General features: G+C 35.8%; 1 protein-coding gene across 1 annotated transcript in view; it reads right to left on the bottom strand.

Moving 5' to 3' along the window:
• ABLIM1 (actin binding LIM protein 1) overlaps positions 1-20,871 on the bottom strand; it is a 151,047-nt gene that overhangs the window by 56,468 nt on the left and 73,708 nt on the right. The window contains exons 5-6 of the mRNA XM_015815819.1: positions 11,750-11,876; positions 10,989-11,082 (exon numbers count right to left, since the gene is read on the bottom strand). Coding sequence (XP_015671305.1) covers positions 10,989-11,082; positions 11,750-11,876 — 221 coding nt within the window. The remainder of the gene's footprint in view (positions 1-10,988; positions 11,083-11,749; positions 11,877-20,871) is intronic.

Raw genomic sequence — 20,871 nt, 5'->3', positions numbered from 1 at the left:
GGGGGGGGGGGGGTGTTAAGTAGTAAAAAAAGTAGACTGTACAGCTTTAGATTACGTACCATTTCATCATAAAGCTTTTGAATAAAAAAAATTGTCCACTATTTTGTGAAAAAAAAAAATAGTGAACATAATGTGAAAAAAGTGGACTGTCCACTCAAATAGTGGACACCTGGCAACCCTATGTAAATGTGTAGATATGTAAATGTGTAGATATGACCTGGTATGAAGGTACGTATTTTCCCTGGCTTTCATTTCTACTTCTAGGCTGTAGAAGTCTTTTTGTCCGAGTAGAAGAACATAGTTTTCTAATACTTCTGATCTCATTCTGCACTTCTTTCCAAAAGAACTGCCATTGGGATGTAGACATCACAAGGGCTACTTCACTGCCAATGGATCTGGAGGAGAGGCTAATTACAAACATATCTTTTCTTTTGGCCAAAAAAATACATTTTTATGGTATTACAACTGAACAGCTGGGCTCACTTCTTCTATTTTAATAATTCTATCCAACCATTTCAAAAATGGTTACTTTTACTAAAACACGAAGCTACTTAAGATTGCACTCTATTTTTTCCACCAGGAAATGGTTTCTTTTTGCACAGCAGTAAATCACTACATTGACACCTGGGTCTACGAATATCTTTGAAGATAGCCTATTTTTTTATACCTTGCCCTTGTTTTAATACGCTCTAGAGAGGAGTATATACTTAGAAACAGCTTAGCTTTATGCTTAGGAGCTTATGACCCTGGAATGTTATCTAACAGAGACATTATTTCAGCTACTTCCAAAAGCTATAGATAACTTCTTTCTTTTCGTCTGTCTTTTTAACATGTTACAAGTCTTGAAGCTTGGTAGCACTATCTAAATGTATCTGGAGAGGGCACTTGCTTTTGCTTCCCTCTCACTAATACCTTAAGTGAGTTTCTTCATTTTTTCAATGTGTGCTCATTTTTGTGAAACAAAATGAGAAAATTCTTACAATACAAGCAGTAAGGGCTGGAAGACAAAACATCCCAAGGACTTCACTTCCTGAAAACAAGAAGAGCCAAAACAGGGGATGCTTTTTTAAAATTGGAGGTCATGTTTTGCTATTGAAATGTTCTCTCCCCAGAATGGGGTGCTGTTGAGGTTTGCTTCATTTCAAAACCAAGTAAGGACTTGACTTGACTTGACAGAAGGTCTGGCTAGCAGTAATCCTATTAAGAATTAGGATATACTGTATCTTTTCCTACCAGTCCCATTTGCTTTATTTGTACTGTTACGATCTTTTAATTAACCCCACTGCCAGTAGGGAGACTCCAGCAAGTTTGATAAGCAATTAAAAATAATGCTAAAGAAATGTATTTCCTATTCTGATGTACAGCCATTCGACCAGTAAATACTGCAAGTCTCTGGGAATTTTCACAAAGTATCTGCACTTTCAGTTTATGAAAAAAATGAAGTATCATCAGATTCTTTTTAATGATTGGATAGCCTGGACAACTGGATCTATAAAATGTAGCATGGTACAATTTACAGAACCAAGGCAAATTCTTCTGGTGAGTCCATATATATTTGTTGTGTATGCATATGTAGTATTTCTCATTTCATGGAGAAAAAATGGGAAAGCTCTCCCCAAAAATCGTTCAATATGCTGGCTTTGATACGTGCCTGGAGACTACAAAATTCAAAAAGAAAGGACTAGATATTTTATTAGGGAAAGCATTAAACATCCCAGAATTGACATGTGCTGAGTATCCAAGGCTTTCATATCACCATTAAGGAAGAACTGTATCACAGTTGCAAATCATAGCCCAATAATATGGTTCCAAAAAAATAAAAATTAAATAATTCCTTTAAATGGAGGAATACAATATTTCTGAAATAATGCAACAGATTAAACAGATTATATTTCAAGAGGAAAATTAAGGATGGCAGTAGATTTTTTAAATAAATGCATTAGAATATATCAATATATACTAAAAAAGATAGCAGTGGTATTTTTAGATGCTGGAAAAGACTTTGATAACTTGGGATAACTTTTCTTATTAGCAGTTTTAAAGAAAATGAACCCAGGAGAGAAGTTTAAATAGCAAAAATTAAAACAAGTAGAATACTTGGCATGAGTTGTTCAATGAGAAAAGGCCCACTGTATCCTTTATTATTTCTGACTGGTATAGATGTTTTCATAGACAAGATTCATACAGACAAATAAATATTTGGGATTAAAATTTAAGAAGAGGAATGCATGTTGAAATGCTACATGGATAATGAAGTACTAATGATTATGTAATTACAGAGTTCATAAGTTTTTGATGAATTTGCCAGATATAAAATAAGTGAGAGACATCTCAAATATAATATCAAAATATTTCAGCCCAAAAGATGTCATTTGAAAATCCTAGTATACCATATTGACATGGTCATCTCCTTCCCCGTATTTGAATGGTGGTGAGGAAGGATTTACTATTGCAGAATCTGTGGCCATTTCTCTTTCTTTGTTATTCTATGAGTTTGGTCATTTGTGCTTTCCCAAAAAAGACACTGAACTGAGCAGTGTATAATTTTCCCCAACTGTATAATCTTTTCCCTTTTGAAAAACTGGTTTCTCATTTGCTACCCTTGTTGGATGCCATCCTACACACCTTTTTATCTACTTGAACGGCAAAGAATTCATATCTAGTATGTATTTCCCGCATGCAAAAATGTCTTTGATATGTATGCTTCAACATAGCACTATCAGTGTAAGACAGTCACTCTTTGAAGGAAGCCCAGAGGACTAATTTATTACGGAATTATTTAACTAAATAAAAAGAAAAGCAATGTATTCATTTTTCCAAAGAGAGTTATATTTAGTGTAGCATAGTGTTTAACAGTGTTTGTAAATAAATACAATGATAACACTAATCAGAAAAAAAGTGTGACTGAACTTATGCAAGTAAATTAAAGGGCCCTCAAGCATCAGACCTCCCCCCCCTTGATCTTCTTAATGAGTGGGTAGCTGGGACAATTACAGACCTGTTTTCATGTATTCTCCCAGAATTCTCTGCACTGCATAAGCAGCTAGTCAAAACTTCAAAGATGTGGAAAAGATGAATACATGAACACAATGCATTTTTGTATTTGCATTGTGAGATTGCACATGTCTTGCGGCTTGCTTAATGATTTGCTTGCTAGGTTTTGTCATTCAGTCCCCCACCCTGTCTCCTGCAGATGGATATGCAGCACCATAAAGATTGTGAGACAGTAGAATCCTTTATACATTTATTAAAACTAAGAGGAAAGTTGAAAATAGTATGATTCTTTTGGAGTAGTAAGAAAAGGATAAAGGTGATAGGCAAGATCAAGAGAAAAAAAACCTTTAACATGTTTGTAGAATTCTTTAGCAAGTGATTCCAGATTTTGAAAACAGATTCTTCCTGATTTCATTTCTCTCATTCTTTAAAAAATGACAGTATTGACATCAATTTCTCTTTGCCTTGAAGAAGCAAATAACTGCTGTAAATTCTTTTCTTAAAGAGACTTCTTAAAAGATTTACATGACAAACTGGGTTGGCAGCAAAAGAAGTATGATACTTTCCAGGCCAATCCAAAATTCATTACACCATATTCCCTGATTACATTCATCTATAATGTAATAATGATACACAAACTATTCTAGTTAGCATTGTATGTGAACCCACATACCTTTTCTAAAGACTTCATATCCTTTTCTGGTATTTCACTATTGCTTTGGCTCTCTTTTCTTTTCTTTTAAGTAATCAGTGAAGCATTTAACAGTAAATACATAAACTATAAAAACTATCAGTTTCAAATTTTAAAGGAGCTGAATACAATATGCTTCACCTTTGCCCATGTCACAATGCTAATTTGTTCTACCCAATATGCAGGTAGTCCTGGTTTAATGAGCCTAATTGGGACTGGCAACTCTGGTGCTAAACTAAGCAAGTCACTAAATGGGAAATCACATGACCGGAACTCTACTTTTCAGGCAGAAAGTCAGTTTCATAATTTGGCTTTTGTTTGTCTCCTAACCACTGCTCTCCTTTGGAATGCTGGAGTGCCTGCTTTGTTGTTTTGTACACACAAAGCAATGCAACTATGCCAGCAGTCTAGGGCTGGGAGCCATGGGCATGCTACACAAACAGCTAACTCTCTTGAAACCTCTACCTTTCCAATCTCTCCATTTTGTAAGGTGGGGTAAAGCAAGGCGATTTCTGTAGGCAATCTCTCCTTTGCCTGGCCATTACCTGCCCTCGCAGAGCAGGAAGATTGAAGAGGAAGAGATATCAAGAGAGTAAGATGTTTGCTCTTCTTCACATCAAAAGCTATGCAATCGTATTAGCAGCAGAAAAGTTTCAGATAAACGGGAGATTGCTTACAGAAATTGCTTGTATATTTTACCCCCTCCCTCCACAGAACAGAGAAATTGGAAAAGAAGAGATTCAAGAAAATAGTGTAAGCTGCTTTGATAGCACACAGATACCTCCCAGCCCCGGCTGGCTGGTATGATTAGATTGCTTTTGATGTATGCAAGAACAATCAGCTTATTCTCTTATAATGCTTTTCTCTCAATCTCTCTACTCTGCAAAAGGTGGGGGGGGGGAGAGAAGAAAACCAAAAGACAAGAATATTGATAGTAATGACGATCGTGTAACTATAGAATGCTGCAAAGGTCATAAATGGTGATAAATTGGACATAAAGTTGTTTTTCAGCATAGTTGTAACTTCAAATATCCACTGAATGAGTGCTTAACAAGTAAGGACTACTGACATTTTCTAAACAGGTTGCAGATTAAGGCTGCACTTTAAAGCTGTGCAGTACTTTGTATTCAATAAAGGAGAATATTTGTAGCTCAGGATTCAAATGAGGTCTCCTTGGTGTTCTCTGAGCTTGGTTGTCTTTTGCAGACATTTCATTACCCAAGCTAGGTAACATAATTAGTGCTAGTGATCAAAACTAGCACTGATGATGTTACCTAGTTTGGGTAATGAAACGTTTGCAAGAAAACAACCAAGCTCAGAGAGCCCCAAGGACCTCTCACTTTGGATTCAGTCTCCAAAAAGTACTTTGGTATGTACAAAGGAAGTATCTGTAACATTTTAAAGCAACTATGACCTTCTTTGGACTTTTGTAGAAATTGAATCCAAATACCACACATCCATACTAAAAACCCCTTAACCTGTTTAACTAAATTAGATTATGGATAAAATAAATACTTACACATGTATAATGAACAATTATCTACTAGCCCATTTTGAAATAAAAGGAGGAGAGGAGAGGAGAGGAGAAAAGAGGAGAGGAGAGGAGAGGAGAGGAGGAAGGAAGGAAGGAAGGAAGGAAGGAAGGAAGGAAAGAAAGAAAGAAAGAAAGAAAGAAAGAAAGAAAGAAAGAAAGAAAGAAAGAAAGAAAGAATACTAAAACCACTTGGAATAGGAATAAAAGGTATTTGGATCCTGGGATTGTACAGGTACATTTATTGTTCATCAAGAAATCTGGCCAGTGTTTTTTGGACAGGCAGTCTAACATCAGAGCATTACAGTCTGGTGTAATGGTTAAGGCATCAGGCTAGAAACCATGAGATTTCTAGTTTCGCCTTTGGCACAGAAGCCAGGTAGCTGACTTTGGGCCAGCATTGTCTCTCTAGCCCAGGGGTGTCAAACTCACCACGTCACGTGACGTGTTGCGACATATCGCAACTTTTTCCCCATTGCTGGAGATGGGGTGGGCGCGGTTTCGGCATGACGCATCCGGCCCGCAGGCTGGCAGTTTGATACCCCTACTCTAGCCCAATCCACCTCACAGGGTTGTTGTGGAGAAAATAGAAGGAGAAAGGAATATTATGTACTTCACGGTCTTGAGTTACTTATAAAATAATAATGATTGGATAAAAACTAATAAATAAATAAATCTCAGAAGAGAGCTCACACAGAAAAGCTTAATCTTTTTCTTCTTCTTAAATGCCACGAATGGTTACAAGCTTCTACAAAAATAATATTTCAGTTTCATAAAATACAGTATATGCAAGATTCTGCTTCAACGTCCTCTGCTAGTGCCCATTAGCAATATGTTGGTTGATGTTGATAGAAATCAGGCCACAATCTGGTACCCAAATCCCTGTCCCAAACCTTTTACTGATACTTTTTCAAAATCTTGTATCTGAAATAGGGTCAAGCATGAGCTTGAAATCTTTCTGCAACTGAAATATCTGTAGATATGCTGCTGGTTGCCATAGATTAGAATCACACACTTTTATCAAAAGCAAAAACTGTAATTTATATATAACAGTATTTATATATAGATACTATAAGATGCCTTGTACAGATAACTACTTATATCAAAACATTTATATCCTACTTCTCTTTAAAAACAATAGTACATAATCAATAACAATAGAATGAAAAACAACAACCCACATCTTTTAAAAGAGTGTCTTTGTAAACTAAGTCATAAATCTGGACATATATTTTCATTTTCAGATCTTAATAATTAAAACTAGGCTGTTATCTATCTCAATATTCCATCTGAGTAATGATTGTGTATGTGTGTGCATATACACATGAATCAGTTTTAGGTAAAAAAAATATCTTTCACCAAAGTATGCATGAATTATAATTACCCTCTCACTTTCTATATGCTTACTTAAAGGAAGGTACATGGGCTCTAATATTTCTCCCACGCTGATGTATTAATTCTTTGGATTTGTCTATAAATGTATTCATGATTGCTTCTATATAAGCTAAATAGACAAACATTTGTCCCTCATATTTTTTAAAATAAATAGAAATAGCACTGGTTAATAAGAATTTTAAAAAGTTTTAACACACACACACAATTTATTCCTTGGCAGTTTAATATCTATACTTCTCAAGACAAGAAGTCACACCAAATTCACATAAATGTATTTTGTTCTGGTTATTTGTTTGCTATATGGTAACAACAGTTGGATTAGTTACCCTAACCTTCCTTCCCTCATTTACTCTTCCGTTAAAGTTGCATGCTTTATTTAAATAATTGTAATGCTGCATATTCAACAATTCTCTCAGGAAGATTAATTTACCTTCTGCTAAGACTTCTTTGATATATTTTTTTTAAAACTTCACCATTCAATGAGTTGCATCTTCCATTTCCCTCTGACTCCCTCAAATAACTGTGAGAGTCATCTTGCAGACATGAAATAACTTCCAGATCATTTTATCACAGGAAAAACTCTGGCAATATTGTTCCTAATCCAAAGAACAGCCCTCTCTTCTTTCAAAATAACAACCCTGTAGTCTGGTCCTGATTACTCACTCACAGTGCAGAAACAGAAAGATTTTTCTAACTTTTTGGTTGAAGCTAGCAATAAACGGACCAGTCCATTACGGAAAAAAGAAAAGGGGATGCTTATTGCTTAAGGTGAGGCAGTACCATTTGTCTACATTTACCTAAGTAGCATGTAGTAATTTTAGTAGAACTGTTCAGAACATTGCTTCTAAATGTTCCTGCTGAAGCTAGGACCTTGGGGACTTGGTTTCCTTCTACTATCAAACAAAGCAAAGGATCAATTCTTCTCAAAGCAGATAAACTGTATTTTGTATGTTAATGAGTTGATATGTATTATAATATAAATCTAAATCTCTTCTGTTCACGTTAAAGAGTCCTTACATTTATAACTGATTTTTAAAAAGTGCCTTTAATTCACGGGTGTCAAACTGCTGGCCCATAGGCTGGATGCAACATAGCGAAACCGTGCCCATCCCATTGCTGTCATGATACGTTGCAACACGTCATGTGATGTTGTGAGTTTGACACCCCTACTTTAATTCAATTATCTTGGTAAGATTCCTATTAAGCTATATTGCAACATTATGTGAGCAGAACATTTAATAGCAAATACCTAATTAACATATTTCTCTATGTATACTGTGCATACTATGTTTATTGTGTAGATATAATTTGGGTTATTGCAACTGGTCTTTGAAAACTTTGTATGATGTATTTATTTTTATTAAGTATTTAATGCCAACTTTCCCTGGCAAGTAGTTAGCTCAACTTCATTACTAAATCGGCAATCTAAGTGGCTTAGCAACTAAGTTGAATTAATTGTAATTTCAGATTTGGCAGCTTAATTCTTTTTCAGTGAGATTTCATTCCTTAAGGGAAAAATACTGATATAATTCTAATTAGTCAAATTTTAGTAGAAAAGATAGATAGATATAAATGTAGTATGTAATATCTGTCAAGTATCTTTCCTGAACTGAAAACAAGTGATATAACTGGACAGCCATTGGTCTGAAATGGTATAGGGTTTCCTGCCTGAGCAGGGGGTTGAACTAGATGACCTCCAAGGTCTCTTCCAACTTTATTATTATTATTATTATTATTATTATTACTACTACTACTACTACTACTACTACTACTACTACTACTACTACTCCCCATGTGGTCTTAAAAAAAACAATTTTAAGTTCAAAGCTACTAAAAGAATCAGATACAGAATTCACCATCTACAGTGACTATAGCAGCTCCAAAGACAGTTTTGTGCATACAGGTAGTCCTCGATTTACAACAGTTCACTTAGTGACCGTTTGAAGTTACAACAGCACTAAAAAGTGATTTATGACCGTATTTCACATTTATGATCGTTGTGGCATCCCCATGGTCACGTGATTTACATTTGGATGGTTGGCAACTGACTTACATTTATGACAACTGCAGTGTCCCAGAGTCATGTGATCTCCTTTTGTGACCTTCTGAAAAGCAAAGTCAATGGGGAAACCAGATTCACTTAACAACCATGTTACTAATTTAAAAACTGCACTGATTCACTTAACAAATGTGCTGAGAAAAGTCTTAAAACGAGGCAAAATTCACTTAACAAATGTCTCACTTAGCAACATAGATTTTGGACTAAATTGTGGTGGTAAGTTGAGAACTACCTGTAATGTTGGCATTTGAACCCTTGCTCCTTCATGGGTACCCATGCTATCTGTGAGGGACAATGGCCTGGGATTGGATTCTTGAAAATGATAATGGACACAACTAAGACTGGCATATCTATAACTCCTTGTTCTCTTTCACACCCAAAACAGAAATCTGACCTAGCAGGTCTTATCTTGCACAAGATTATCTACTTGTTGCACAAAGTTAGACTGACAGATCAAGGTTCTTTTTTGGCAAAGAAATGGTTGTTTATAAAGAAAGTTTCTAATCCCCAGATTGTCAGAAGATGAGTCAGAAATAAACTTGTTGCTATGTTATGTACCTTAAAATAAACTCATTCTCTCTCTCTCTCTCTCTCTCTCTCTCTCTCTCTCTCTCTCTCTCTCTCTCTGTGTGTGTGTGTGTGTGTGTGTGTGTGTGTGTGTGTGATGTATGGAACATTTTAATAAGCATCTCTCAATTTTGTTCCACTCACCATGATGTTTGACTGTCTTGAATAAGGATATTCTGTTTCAATCAAAATTCCCTGTGATTCATTACCCTAATACTTATCTCTTTTTTGCTCCCCATCATGGCATTTTGCACAATAAATAAAAACTATTTTTGATGGCAGCTGCTTCCTGACCATTTTTGTAATGAAACAATGTTCTAGATAAACAAATCAGAATGTGAGCATCATAGAGGCCCAGAATTACAATGAAGTGAACTCAAGCCCTTCAGCTCCACTCCCAGGAAAAAAAGATTTGTTCCAAACATTTGGCCAAAGTTGATCCACACCCTTTATATTTATCTTTACAATTCCTTACAAAATTACAATTCTTTATACAAGACTTGGATCCAAATAAAGTAAGAAGTGACTCTTCCAAACTTTCCAGTTGTCAGATGATGGTATTTTCCAATATACCAAAAAAGGATAGACTATTTTTAATGGTGGCCCTTTGACTGGGGAATGTATTCCCAATGGAAACATAATTGACTTCTTTTCAACTTCAGGTTAAAAACTAGTTTATTTCTATTGACTGATGTATGTTTTATGACTTCTATACTGTTTTGGCATTTTAAAACATTTTGCTAAACATTTAAAACCTATTAAAATATACATTCACATTAAGTACTAAGAGTTAATCAATTTAAAAATGCAAATTATTTCAGCTGCCTTCCTCTACTTCTCAAAACAAAATTGTACATTTTCTGAAGTAAAGCAATTCTTGTTTGCATTATATTTAAAAGTACTATTATGAAATTTTTTTGGGTTAGTTATAGTCTCTATCCATAGAATTACTTCCTTACAAAATCTAGTGCTGCCCTCTGGTGTTTACTTCCTACTTTTATAGTACTCCTTACTATAAGTGAAATGAAATACTATATGTTTATAAAAAAACTTACTATGGAGTCTTAAATAATATATACCGAGGAAAGTTTTTTAAAATGCACAAAGTTAGACAAATACTTAAAATAATAAGTAGCCAAAAATTGAAAATATTCAAACATCATAAAATGTCACAAAGTATCTCCATTTTGCTGTAGTAAAGCCTCATTTATAAATTAATGGTAGAGTTTGGAGGAACAGGAATAGATGCTGCATTGCCCTACACAATAGTATTTTCTCCTTCTTCTTCTGCTCTATACTGAAAGATAAGTGTAATTTGGTAGTGGTTGCTTTTGTTAACTTTAAATCTTACTATATATTTTTGTATCACATAATTCAACCTAATTCAACCTACTAAACCTTATGAGGAAAAGCTGGACTGTTTATATCCAGATGACCAGTACAAGTTAATGAAGAGTTACTTCACTATAATCTTGTATTACTCAAGATTCTTATAGGCCATATATATAAGCACAAGCTATGCCAAAGATTTCTTCACTGTGTAAAGGCCTTGCTGCTCAGTGCTTCTGATGTCAAACAACATGTAGGTTTTCCCTCCAAAACATGAAGCCTGGTCATAGTCCATTTACATTAAATAATATGTGCCTTTTGTTCCTATATAACATAAAAATACACATAAATCTATAGATATACATACATTTGTGAAATACATATATAACAAATAGCTACACATAAAGTTGCATATTACTTACTTCTAGGACTTTCCCAGTGATGAATTGGTGGCATGCTTCACATTTGACCCCAAAGAGAACTTGATAGTCCTTTTCACAGTAAGGGGCACCATCTCTGAATGTAACCCACAAGATACAAATTAGCTTCACTAACACTCTATAGAATACACATTATTTTACGTCCATTTCCTTCGATGTCTTTGTATTTTGGGTTGAACACAACAAAGGTATTAATAATGGTGCATAATAGCATTAAAGGCAGCTTCTTAGATTTCTCATCAGCTATGTCTCATCCTGCACTTATTACTATTCAACATAAATACATTTTTCACAATCAGAGAATGCAAACATTAAGTGTTAAATTATGGCAAAAAAAATTCCAGGTTTAAATTTTTTTCTTCAGCTAGTAAACTCATTAAGTAGCCATCTCTTGACCTAATTTAGCCCCAAAGGACGTTGTAATAACAATATGACAGAGAAGGAACAATAGCAAGTAAATGCATGCCTTTGACAAGTTTGTTCTCAGCAATCAGAGAACAGAATATCTTACTACATGTGATGTCACATGGGGGATAACATAACACATGCGGGTGGGGGGGGGTTTCTCCATGGTTCAGATGATGCTTCCCTTACAGGAGTAAGTTTTGAAGGGCAAAGAAATTATTCATACCTGAATAAAGGACATATATTTTGAGTCCTCTTTGCTCTTTATAACAGTAAAGGATTTAAATGCCAGTTGTTTAAAAACCCTGTCAAATATTTTATTTTCTATGTGGACTTACTTGCTGATATATTCTCCAGTTAGAACCTTCGCACAGGCCTTGCACTTGAAGCACCCAAGATGCCACTGCTTGTCCAAAGCAAGCAAGGCTTGCCCGTTTTTTATATCTCTTCCACAGCCTGCACAATCTGCAAATAAACCAAGACATATATATCAGGTCACTCAATTTTACTGATCCATATTTACTTACTCCCAGATTAAGCCACCTGTTATCATTTTAAAGCAACTCAACAAAAGAAGCTTTCTGAATGTTATATTGATTCATAAATATATTTATATATATATTTATATACACGCACATTATACATATACAATACATACATTTTTCTGTGTGTTTGTATGTGTGTGTCCTTACAGAAGGGTCTTCTGTGAAAAGCAACTGACAGTTTTCTATCTATCATCTATGATGATTTTAATTTTATATGCTGGTTTAACAATAATAAATTATTTATTTTAATTTTCTATATAATTTCTGCAGTTTGATTTTGCTTTTCTACATTTTGCTTTTAATTTTGCATATAATTTCTAGAAATAAATACTAGGAGGTTAACAATCCTATTTTGCATCTTTCTCTCTCTACTAATTGATCTTTACACATTATCTCATTTCAATCCTCTAGGTGGCAGCAACATTCTAAATGTTTGTATAAAAATAAAATAAAAGGGAAACATTAAAACTACCCAACATTTTATTATAATAAAATTGTGATATTAAACAGTTTCTTTAAATAGATTTCAGTACAGAATCAAGGGACTTCCTTTTCAATTACAAAGCATTTCTTTTCCTCGCAAATGAAGACAATTCTTTTCCTATCTAATGAAAATAAGCGACCAGGAAAGTAAAAATGTAAATGTGTTATCTTTTAATATTTCATTTTCACAATTAATTAATATTTGCCTATTGCCCTGAGTTTTCTTGGAGGTTTCCTGTACAATCACCAGGATTTCAAGACCACAGGAAGTTGACTAGGTACCTTGAACTGCTGATATATTCCATTTAAAAAAATCAAATAATGGATCCAGAGCATTATGCTTAGCGCAAATGCACCAATATCAATGAGAATTAAATTAGACATGTCTAACATGCCTCAGAGAACCACTGTGGTATAATAGTTAAGATGTCTGTCTGGAAACCAGATCATTTGTGAGTTCTACTATCACTTTAGGCACAAAGCCAATTGGGTGATCTTGGGCCAGTCACTCTCACAGCCCTAAGGAAGCAGGCAATGGCAAGCTATTTATGAAATCTTGGCAAGAAAACTGCAGCAAGTAGTCCATTGTCTCTCTCACACCCACCTACCCACACATACGCTCACCCATACACACACACACATCTTGTCTCAGTGAATTCATTAAGTCTAATTATAAGCATTTCTAAATTTAATCCAATCAAGCTATAATTAATGTGGCACTAGATCTTGGATGTGTCAATATCTGGATATTGTTACACTCCATCTCCCATAATATCTGCCTATTGGCTATCCTGCCTGTTAATGCTCAGGAGTACAGCATCTGTTTTGCACTCAGAAAGTCCAAAATTAATTCCTTGGCATTTTAAGGGGGGGCTGGGAAAATTTCCATCCAAAACTTTAGAGAACCATTACCAGTTAATTAAGTCATAATCGAACCTGATAATTGACATAATCCAGTCAGATTCTGCTCCTACTAGAAGGGAGGCAGGCTCCCTACCTGTGGACCTACAAATAATCGTTGAATTATTTCTCTTAGGCCATAATCTTCTTGCATTTAAATGCTGTTTTTAGCAGAAAAAATGTCAGACATATTTCAAGTTGAGTTGGATGTACCCTTAGTCTTCATCAATTAGCACAGATCAGCTGTCCTCAAATGGTCTTGATTCACAATATAAGCTTTGAGTGATTTATCTTTTAACTACACAATTGCTCCAAGATAATTGCAACATTCCTAGTGCTCTCTTTCATATCAAATCAAGCAGCTATTCAATTGAATTCAAGTAGTCATTCAAAATAAAAAAAATTAAGATTTGTGGTGTTTAATTATAAAGCTTCTCTATGTTCTCAAAAAACATATTCACATTTAAAACAGGAAAAAATAATTAAATTTTAACAATTAGTCTGTTCTTTTCAAAAATCCAATTTTAAAAATTGCTTCAAAGGCATAGCAATCTTTCTTTTCAAATCTTCTGCATTATAAAATCTTTGAGAGGCACATTTATCTTGCTTCTAGAATAAATCTAAATGTTGTACCTCACAAGCAAGAAAATAAAGTACTCAAGAAGAATATATTACGATGCCACCTATAAATTGTCAAGAGGTTTTGAGCTTTCAAATGCATAATTTAATGGTATGATAAATATAAGAAGCAGAAGCAAGATGAAGGTCAGGGCTTAAAGTAGAGGCACAAGAGAATAGACAATCGTAATGATGCATGAATCTTGCTGCTTTTCCAAAGGGACTAATGCATCATGGGTATTTAAGAATATGCTTTTTTGTTATCTAGGATGAAGGTAATATGCTGCTTCAAAGAATGATCATAGACAACCAAACTGACATGTAACCATTGCTGTGGGACTACCAAAGTGCATGTTATATATACTGCCAATCCCTCAATTATAAAACTCTTTGAAAATAGAAACTGGCTTATAGTTCCTCTAAAGAAATCTGATCTTTGTTTTTATTTCTGGTGTTACATATGAACACCACAATGTATTTTTAAAAGTGCGTTGGTAACATAATTTTAAAATTACTAAACAACTGAAAGATTTAAATAAATTATGAAAATGTGTTAAATAACCTAAAGTGGAAAAGGTATTTTCAAACTTTCAGATTTTAGAGAACACTTTATTCATGAATACATCAATAATTGAGCAATATCCACTATAAGACCTTTGCATATTCTGCAGAATATGAGATGTGCTTTAGAGTGCATAGATCAGCTTCTATTAACAACTCTCTAAATCAATTGGGCCATTATCATCTAGAAACTGATATCTGACAAAGAAAGTGGATTCTATGCGCCCTTATTTATCAGCATTGGAAAGGTAAATAAATAGCCCCAACTCTTCAGTATTCTGCAGAATTAATGTTATTAGAAATTTATGAATGACGCATTCTTGATATTGATAGCAATAGATGATTATAATGAAATTTGACTATCTCATTCATTGAAATGCTCATTTAGAATAACTCGTAACAAATTTATTCAGTGTAGGATGAAGGCTGTTTACTGAAGATTAGGGAGCATTATCTACTATACCATTGCAGTAAGGTTTGGTAGACAGATGTTTATTTTCCCAGTAACAGAACGACTTCCCAGTAACAGAACGACTGGTCCAAATACACACAGCTGGATTCTGTGACTAAGGAAAGACTAGAATCTGGGTTCTCCTAACTCAGTTTGGCTCCTTAACAGTTACATAGCACTGGTTTCCATGTATGCAAATATACTGTGAATATATACCTTATGGCTTTTTATTTTATTTATTTTTACTTATTTACATCCTGCTTTTATTATTTTTATCAACAACTCAAGATGGCGACCATGCCCAATACTCCTTCTTATTGTTTTTCCCACAACAACCCTGTGAGGTGAGTTGGGCTGAGAGTGTGTGACTGGCCCAAGGTCACCCAGCTGACTTTCATGGCTACGGCAGGACTAGAACTCAGTCTCCTGGTTTCTAGCCTGCTACCTTAACCACTAGATCAGTGGTGGCGAACCTATGGCACGGGTGCCAGAGGCGGCACTCAAAGCCCTCTCTGTGGGCACGAGCGCCGTCGCCCCAGTTGTAGGCCAGCTGGGTTTTATAAAACCTTTTCGCTTTAGGCCTCTGCCGCCGTGTGCAAAAAAAAAAAAAAGGTTCAATCAATCAGTCAATTTCAACTTCTTGCGGGAAAAAAAAGATCTTGCAAAGTTGGAATTGATTGATTGAACTTTTTAGTCCCACCCAGTCTGCTGTTACCACCGCAGCCACGCCCATCCAATGGGCCACACCCATCCAATGGCCAGACACACCCGGCACCCGACGATGCATAAGTGGGTTTTGGATTGCAGTTTGGGCACTCGGTCTCTAAAAGATTTGCCATCACTGCACTAGATTAAACTGGCTCTCCTTTGTCTGTTTTCATTTCATTCTTGCTTTCTAAATCTGTATGCTGTTTATATTTTTTCTATTTGTTTTTCTATTCAAGTAATAAAAGTGCATACATACATGAACACTTTGCAAGGACTTCTCTGAACAATACAAGGCTGGACAATCAATATTTTAATCAGCTACCAGTCCTTAAAGCTTGTCTATCTATACCTCACTATTTGATAAGATCCAGTTTGGAAACTACTTTTAGAGTGGCCTTCTGCAGCCATGATCTTCAAATGTGTCCCATTTGCAGTTACCCAAATTCCAAATCAGCATGGTTCACATAAATCAACTTGAAAACATCAGGTTGGGGAAGGATGGTCTAAACAGTTTGATTTGTTCATCTGTTACCAAGATTGCAAAGTTTGCATTAACTAGAACCTAAATAAAGAGTTTCAAAAGATTCCACAGAAATATTTCCTTATGGCTTACACCAATTTCCTTTATATAATATAAATATAACTTTTTAAAATAAAATAGCAACTAGAAACAGTAACACTATGCTATAAAATAACAACAGGACAGAGACAAGGCAAGGCATGCTATATTTGAGCCCCTTCTAAGCTTTTATTCCCATTTCCCTTCTCTTTTTTATTTTTGTACAAGGGTGTATGTGAAAGAGGAGCAGAGAAATAACCTCCACATAGTTGGCAAGCAAAGAAAAGAGAATGGAACAGAAAGCCTGGGTGTGTCATGTAACTGACAAAAGTAAAGTAGTACAACCTGCAGATGTGCAATCACTTGCCAGAAATGATGTTAGCAGATGCAATCTTTTCAAAACAAACACATTAATGGACTGATTGTAAAGGGCACTAGCAAGAAATCTGAAACTTGAAGAAAATGAATATACACCTATATGCTGTAATAAAACCATGCTTATTGCCTAATTCTGGGTGTTGGCTTTTTCCCCAGCTCCTTTATGTAACTTTATGAACATTTTATGACATAATCAGATCCTAGCTGCTGAAAGTAAACTGCCTAGGAACTTAATGGTACAGCCTTCCAAATTTCACAGGATAAAACAACTGATTCATGTCAGAAGGAGGAACTTTTATGCCCAAATTCAGAAATCAACTGCAAATAAAAGCCGGGCCTGATCTCCAATAGGAATAACATCATATTTGCTTCCAACAACTGTTGTACCATTTCAAAAAAAAAAAAAAAAAAAAGGAAGACTCTGAGAGCTGTTAGTGAAGAATAACAGAAGTTTCTGGTAGGGATGCTCTAAGTTACAGACTTACATCTCTGTTGTGTTCCTTCTAAGGAGTATCTGTGCCAACAGAACAGCACAGTAAATAATAATATGATGAATTTTGCCTCTGCATTTCAGGCCACAAGGAGACCAAGACTAATAAAAATTGTTGCCAGGTAATGTTTTGGAGTTAATTCTTGAGACAGAGAGACGTGTGTGTGTGCCTGTGTACGCGTGTGCCTTTCTTAAAGGCCTTTCGATTTTCAATCAGTGAGCAAACGGGATAGTTTCCAAGATGATCCAAGCTTTGGATTACAACAATGACTCAGTGTTCTTTCTAAAAGGACAAAAAAAAACAACTCTGAATTTTCAGGCTAATGGACAGAAACAATACGACATTCTCATTTCCAAGGTTCTTTCACACTTGAGAGAAAAAAAGAACAAATTTACAAAAGCCATGTCATTTGCCCAGAAGCATATACGCGTCATAGAAGTTTCAAGGAAGAGAGTCAAAACAACTTTGCAGACATGTAATATATTACAAGGCTATGGGAAGATGGTATTTAAAAGGCAGCCTGATTTAACTCATTTCCGCTGAACTTGAAAAGATGTGCCATTTTCTAGGCCGTTTGTTGGTTGGGAAAAAGATATTGAGATTTGCTAACTAGAAACAATTTCCTGTGTCTCAAAGAAATATGGTATCAACATTTCCAGCATTTTATAACAAAATGCACAATATTCAAGCATGGAACCAACCATTCCAGCGAATCACCTCCTTTTGGATGTACAGTACTTATATGTCATTTGGCAAATTTGTAAGATTTCATTTATTTTAAAAAAAATGAAGGTGGACTTGGGCCATACAGGTAATCCTTGATTTACGGCCACAATTGGGATCAGGATTTCCATTGCTAGGCAGGGTGGTTAGATGAAATGTGCCTGATGTCAACTCTACAAATGAGTGTGGCTGCAGCCATTTTTCCTACTCATTTTCGGTTGCCAAGTAGAATGGAGGGAGGGGGTTGCCCAAGTGCTTCGTTAGTCTAAATAATCTTTTGTCCCGTGGGAACCAAGGTCATCGGCTGCCCCCGAGACTGCAGGCTGGGCGTTGCGTAAAAAGCCCGCCAAGAAGATGTATTGGGGAACGTAGTTGATTGCATAGTTATAGGGGTGGGGTTTTGTAACTTTGTATTGGGGAATTGTTACGTGGGTCTCCAGGGTTGGTTTCACTCTTGATCGTGCCGATACTTTGTAACCAATAAACATATTCTTTGAGGAATTTGCAAGCCTCGGAGATCTGCTTTATTTGTCTCTGTCTGTCGGAACCTTGACATCTGATTATACAACCTTTTTTGTAATGGTTGTTAAGCAAATCACTGTGATTATTAAGTGAATCATGTGGTTGTTAAGCGAATCCAGCTTTTCTCCTCCCCCCCCCATTGAGTTCGCTTGTCAGAAGGCAGCTGGAAAGGTCACAAATGGTCATCACATGACCCCGGGACATGGCAACTGTAAATACATGCTGATTGTCTGAATTCTCATCACATAACAAGATTGTAGGATGCTGCCACAGTTCTAAGTGCAAGACTTAAGCCAGCTCTCCAATCCATCTTTAATGAAATGCAACTTGAATCTGGCTTTTTCTCTTTAAGCTATCCCCTTTTTTAAACCAAAAAGACATATTGATATTATAGCAATAACATCACAGCAACTGTCCCCAAAACTGAATTAGATTTCAGCTTTGTAAGATTTCAATCTTACAAGCCTTTAGGGAATCCCATCAAAACATGAAAAAAAAGTTAACATTAATTCTACTTGATCCTTCTATAAGACAATGTTATATTCAAAGTTTCAGATGCTCTTTCAGTGATATTCTCCCCCAAATGAAGCCTCAGGCTCAAGACAGTTACCTAATATCTGACCATTTACAGCCCGAATGGACAAGAGGACTTCATTAAAATAATTTCATAGCAAAAGTTGTTTATATTCATAACACATGTAATATGTATCTCCTCATAGCACAGCAAACCTGTCCTCATTCTGTCAAAACTGCTCTATCTAAAGTTATAACTTTAGTTTTTGTTTGGACTCTATTAGAAGATGCTTTTGTGCCAGTACTGTGTTTTCTTAGGATTTCTGTACTGTTTTGTTGAAAGGAACTCTATTTATAATACAAACTGTTGCAGACAGATGTAATAAGAATGTAATGTAATGTGAGTTGTTTAATGAAAAGTTACTTAAGAATACCAAACTTTTGAATTTCTGATTTGTGATTTCTAAAATGAATGAAAGGCAAAACAAACATAACTCCATTTATTCTATTTTGGGTAACGCAATGGATAAATGTATCTGTTTTAATGTCTTCTCATAGGACATTTGATGTTACATTGCATTAATAACCACAATATTAAGTTCCCCATTACCCATGCCTTCGTGACAATTTCTATAAAAAAGAATTCTGCAATACTTATGTAAGTTCACCTTGTAATTTGGAATGATTATAGATAGGCAGAACTAATATAGAAAATGATGTGTGCTTCTTTAAGGAGTTTCCATGTGGGTGTATGTGTATGTGTGCATATGTGTGTGTTCAGAATAGACACTGTTTAAAGGAAGAAAAAACAACTGAAAGAAAACACAAACACTAGTAAAAGCAAGAAGTCAGCTCCATCTTTCAGAGAACAGCTCTAAAAATATGGGTACGAAATCTATTTGTTACATCCACTTAACATGCTTAAGTCTGTGTAATGTGTATGACAAAGAATGATGCAAGTGCACACATATAATCCCGGGATCATTACCTTTATCAATGAAATGGTTTATTTTAAAGATAATCAATTTTAATCAGTTGCTGTTAATTCATATGTTTGTATATATGTATGTATGTTCTGGCTTTATACACACACACACACACACACACACACACATATTAATGGGAAAAAATGTCAGCTGCAGCTGAACCAACTAGATCAGGGGTGTCAAACTCAATTTCATTGAGGGCCGCATCAGCATTGCAGTTGCCCTTGGGGGGGGTGGGGGGGGGTGGCCAGGGTGGGTGTGGCCTACTGGGTGGGTGTGTCTGGAGTGGGTGTGGCCTACTGGGTGGGCATGGCCAGCTCTACATCGTTCGCGTCAAGGGTGCCTGTGGGAGCCTGGGTAGGAGTGGGACAGATCTGAGGGTCTCTGGCAGAAGGGGGTGGGACTGGGGCAAGTGCCAAGGCATGATCCATTTCTTCATTCCTCACAAAGGGTGACACCTCCCCAGCATGCACCCAGGGGGCGGGACCGACACAGCAGGGGTTGGTTCCTCGCTGTTTCTGGACGGCCTTGTGAAGCTAAGACTGAATGCGTTTCAGCATAGATGGCCACTACAAAATTGTACATTGGTTCCCGGCCGGCCTGGGCCAGGGCCAAGGCAGTGGGGGACATTCCCTCACTGTTTCCAGGATGGCTTTGCGGGCCTCATGAAACCACTTTGTGGGCCGCATCCGGCCCCTGGGCCTTGTGTTTGACATGTCTGAACTAGATTAAGAAGGTAGAGAAGACAGTCTCTGAATGTATCTATAATTATTTTTGGGTGTATTTTGCCTTTCTGTTGGAGATTGACTTAATTCAGTTTTCCTTTCAGTTAATTTGTTGCATGTTTAAAGTTTTCCGTGCAAAGAAATATTTGTTGCATATTAAAACACACACAAAGACACACACACACACTTAGCTATTGAGGAAGTAAAATAGAACAAACATTAAATAAGCAAAAAGATCTGTGTAGAATCTGGATTCTAATATATTTAAAATAAAGTTGGAAAAAGAAAGAGCTTTTA

This window comes from Protobothrops mucrosquamatus, unplaced genomic scaffold (assembly GCF_001527695.2).
Source record: "Protobothrops mucrosquamatus isolate PMUCROS unplaced genomic scaffold, P.Mucros_1.0 scaffold378, whole genome shotgun sequence".
Lineage (NCBI taxonomy): Eukaryota > Metazoa > Chordata > Lepidosauria > Squamata > Viperidae > Protobothrops > Protobothrops mucrosquamatus.
This window is presented reverse-complemented; position numbering and strand designations above follow the sequence as displayed.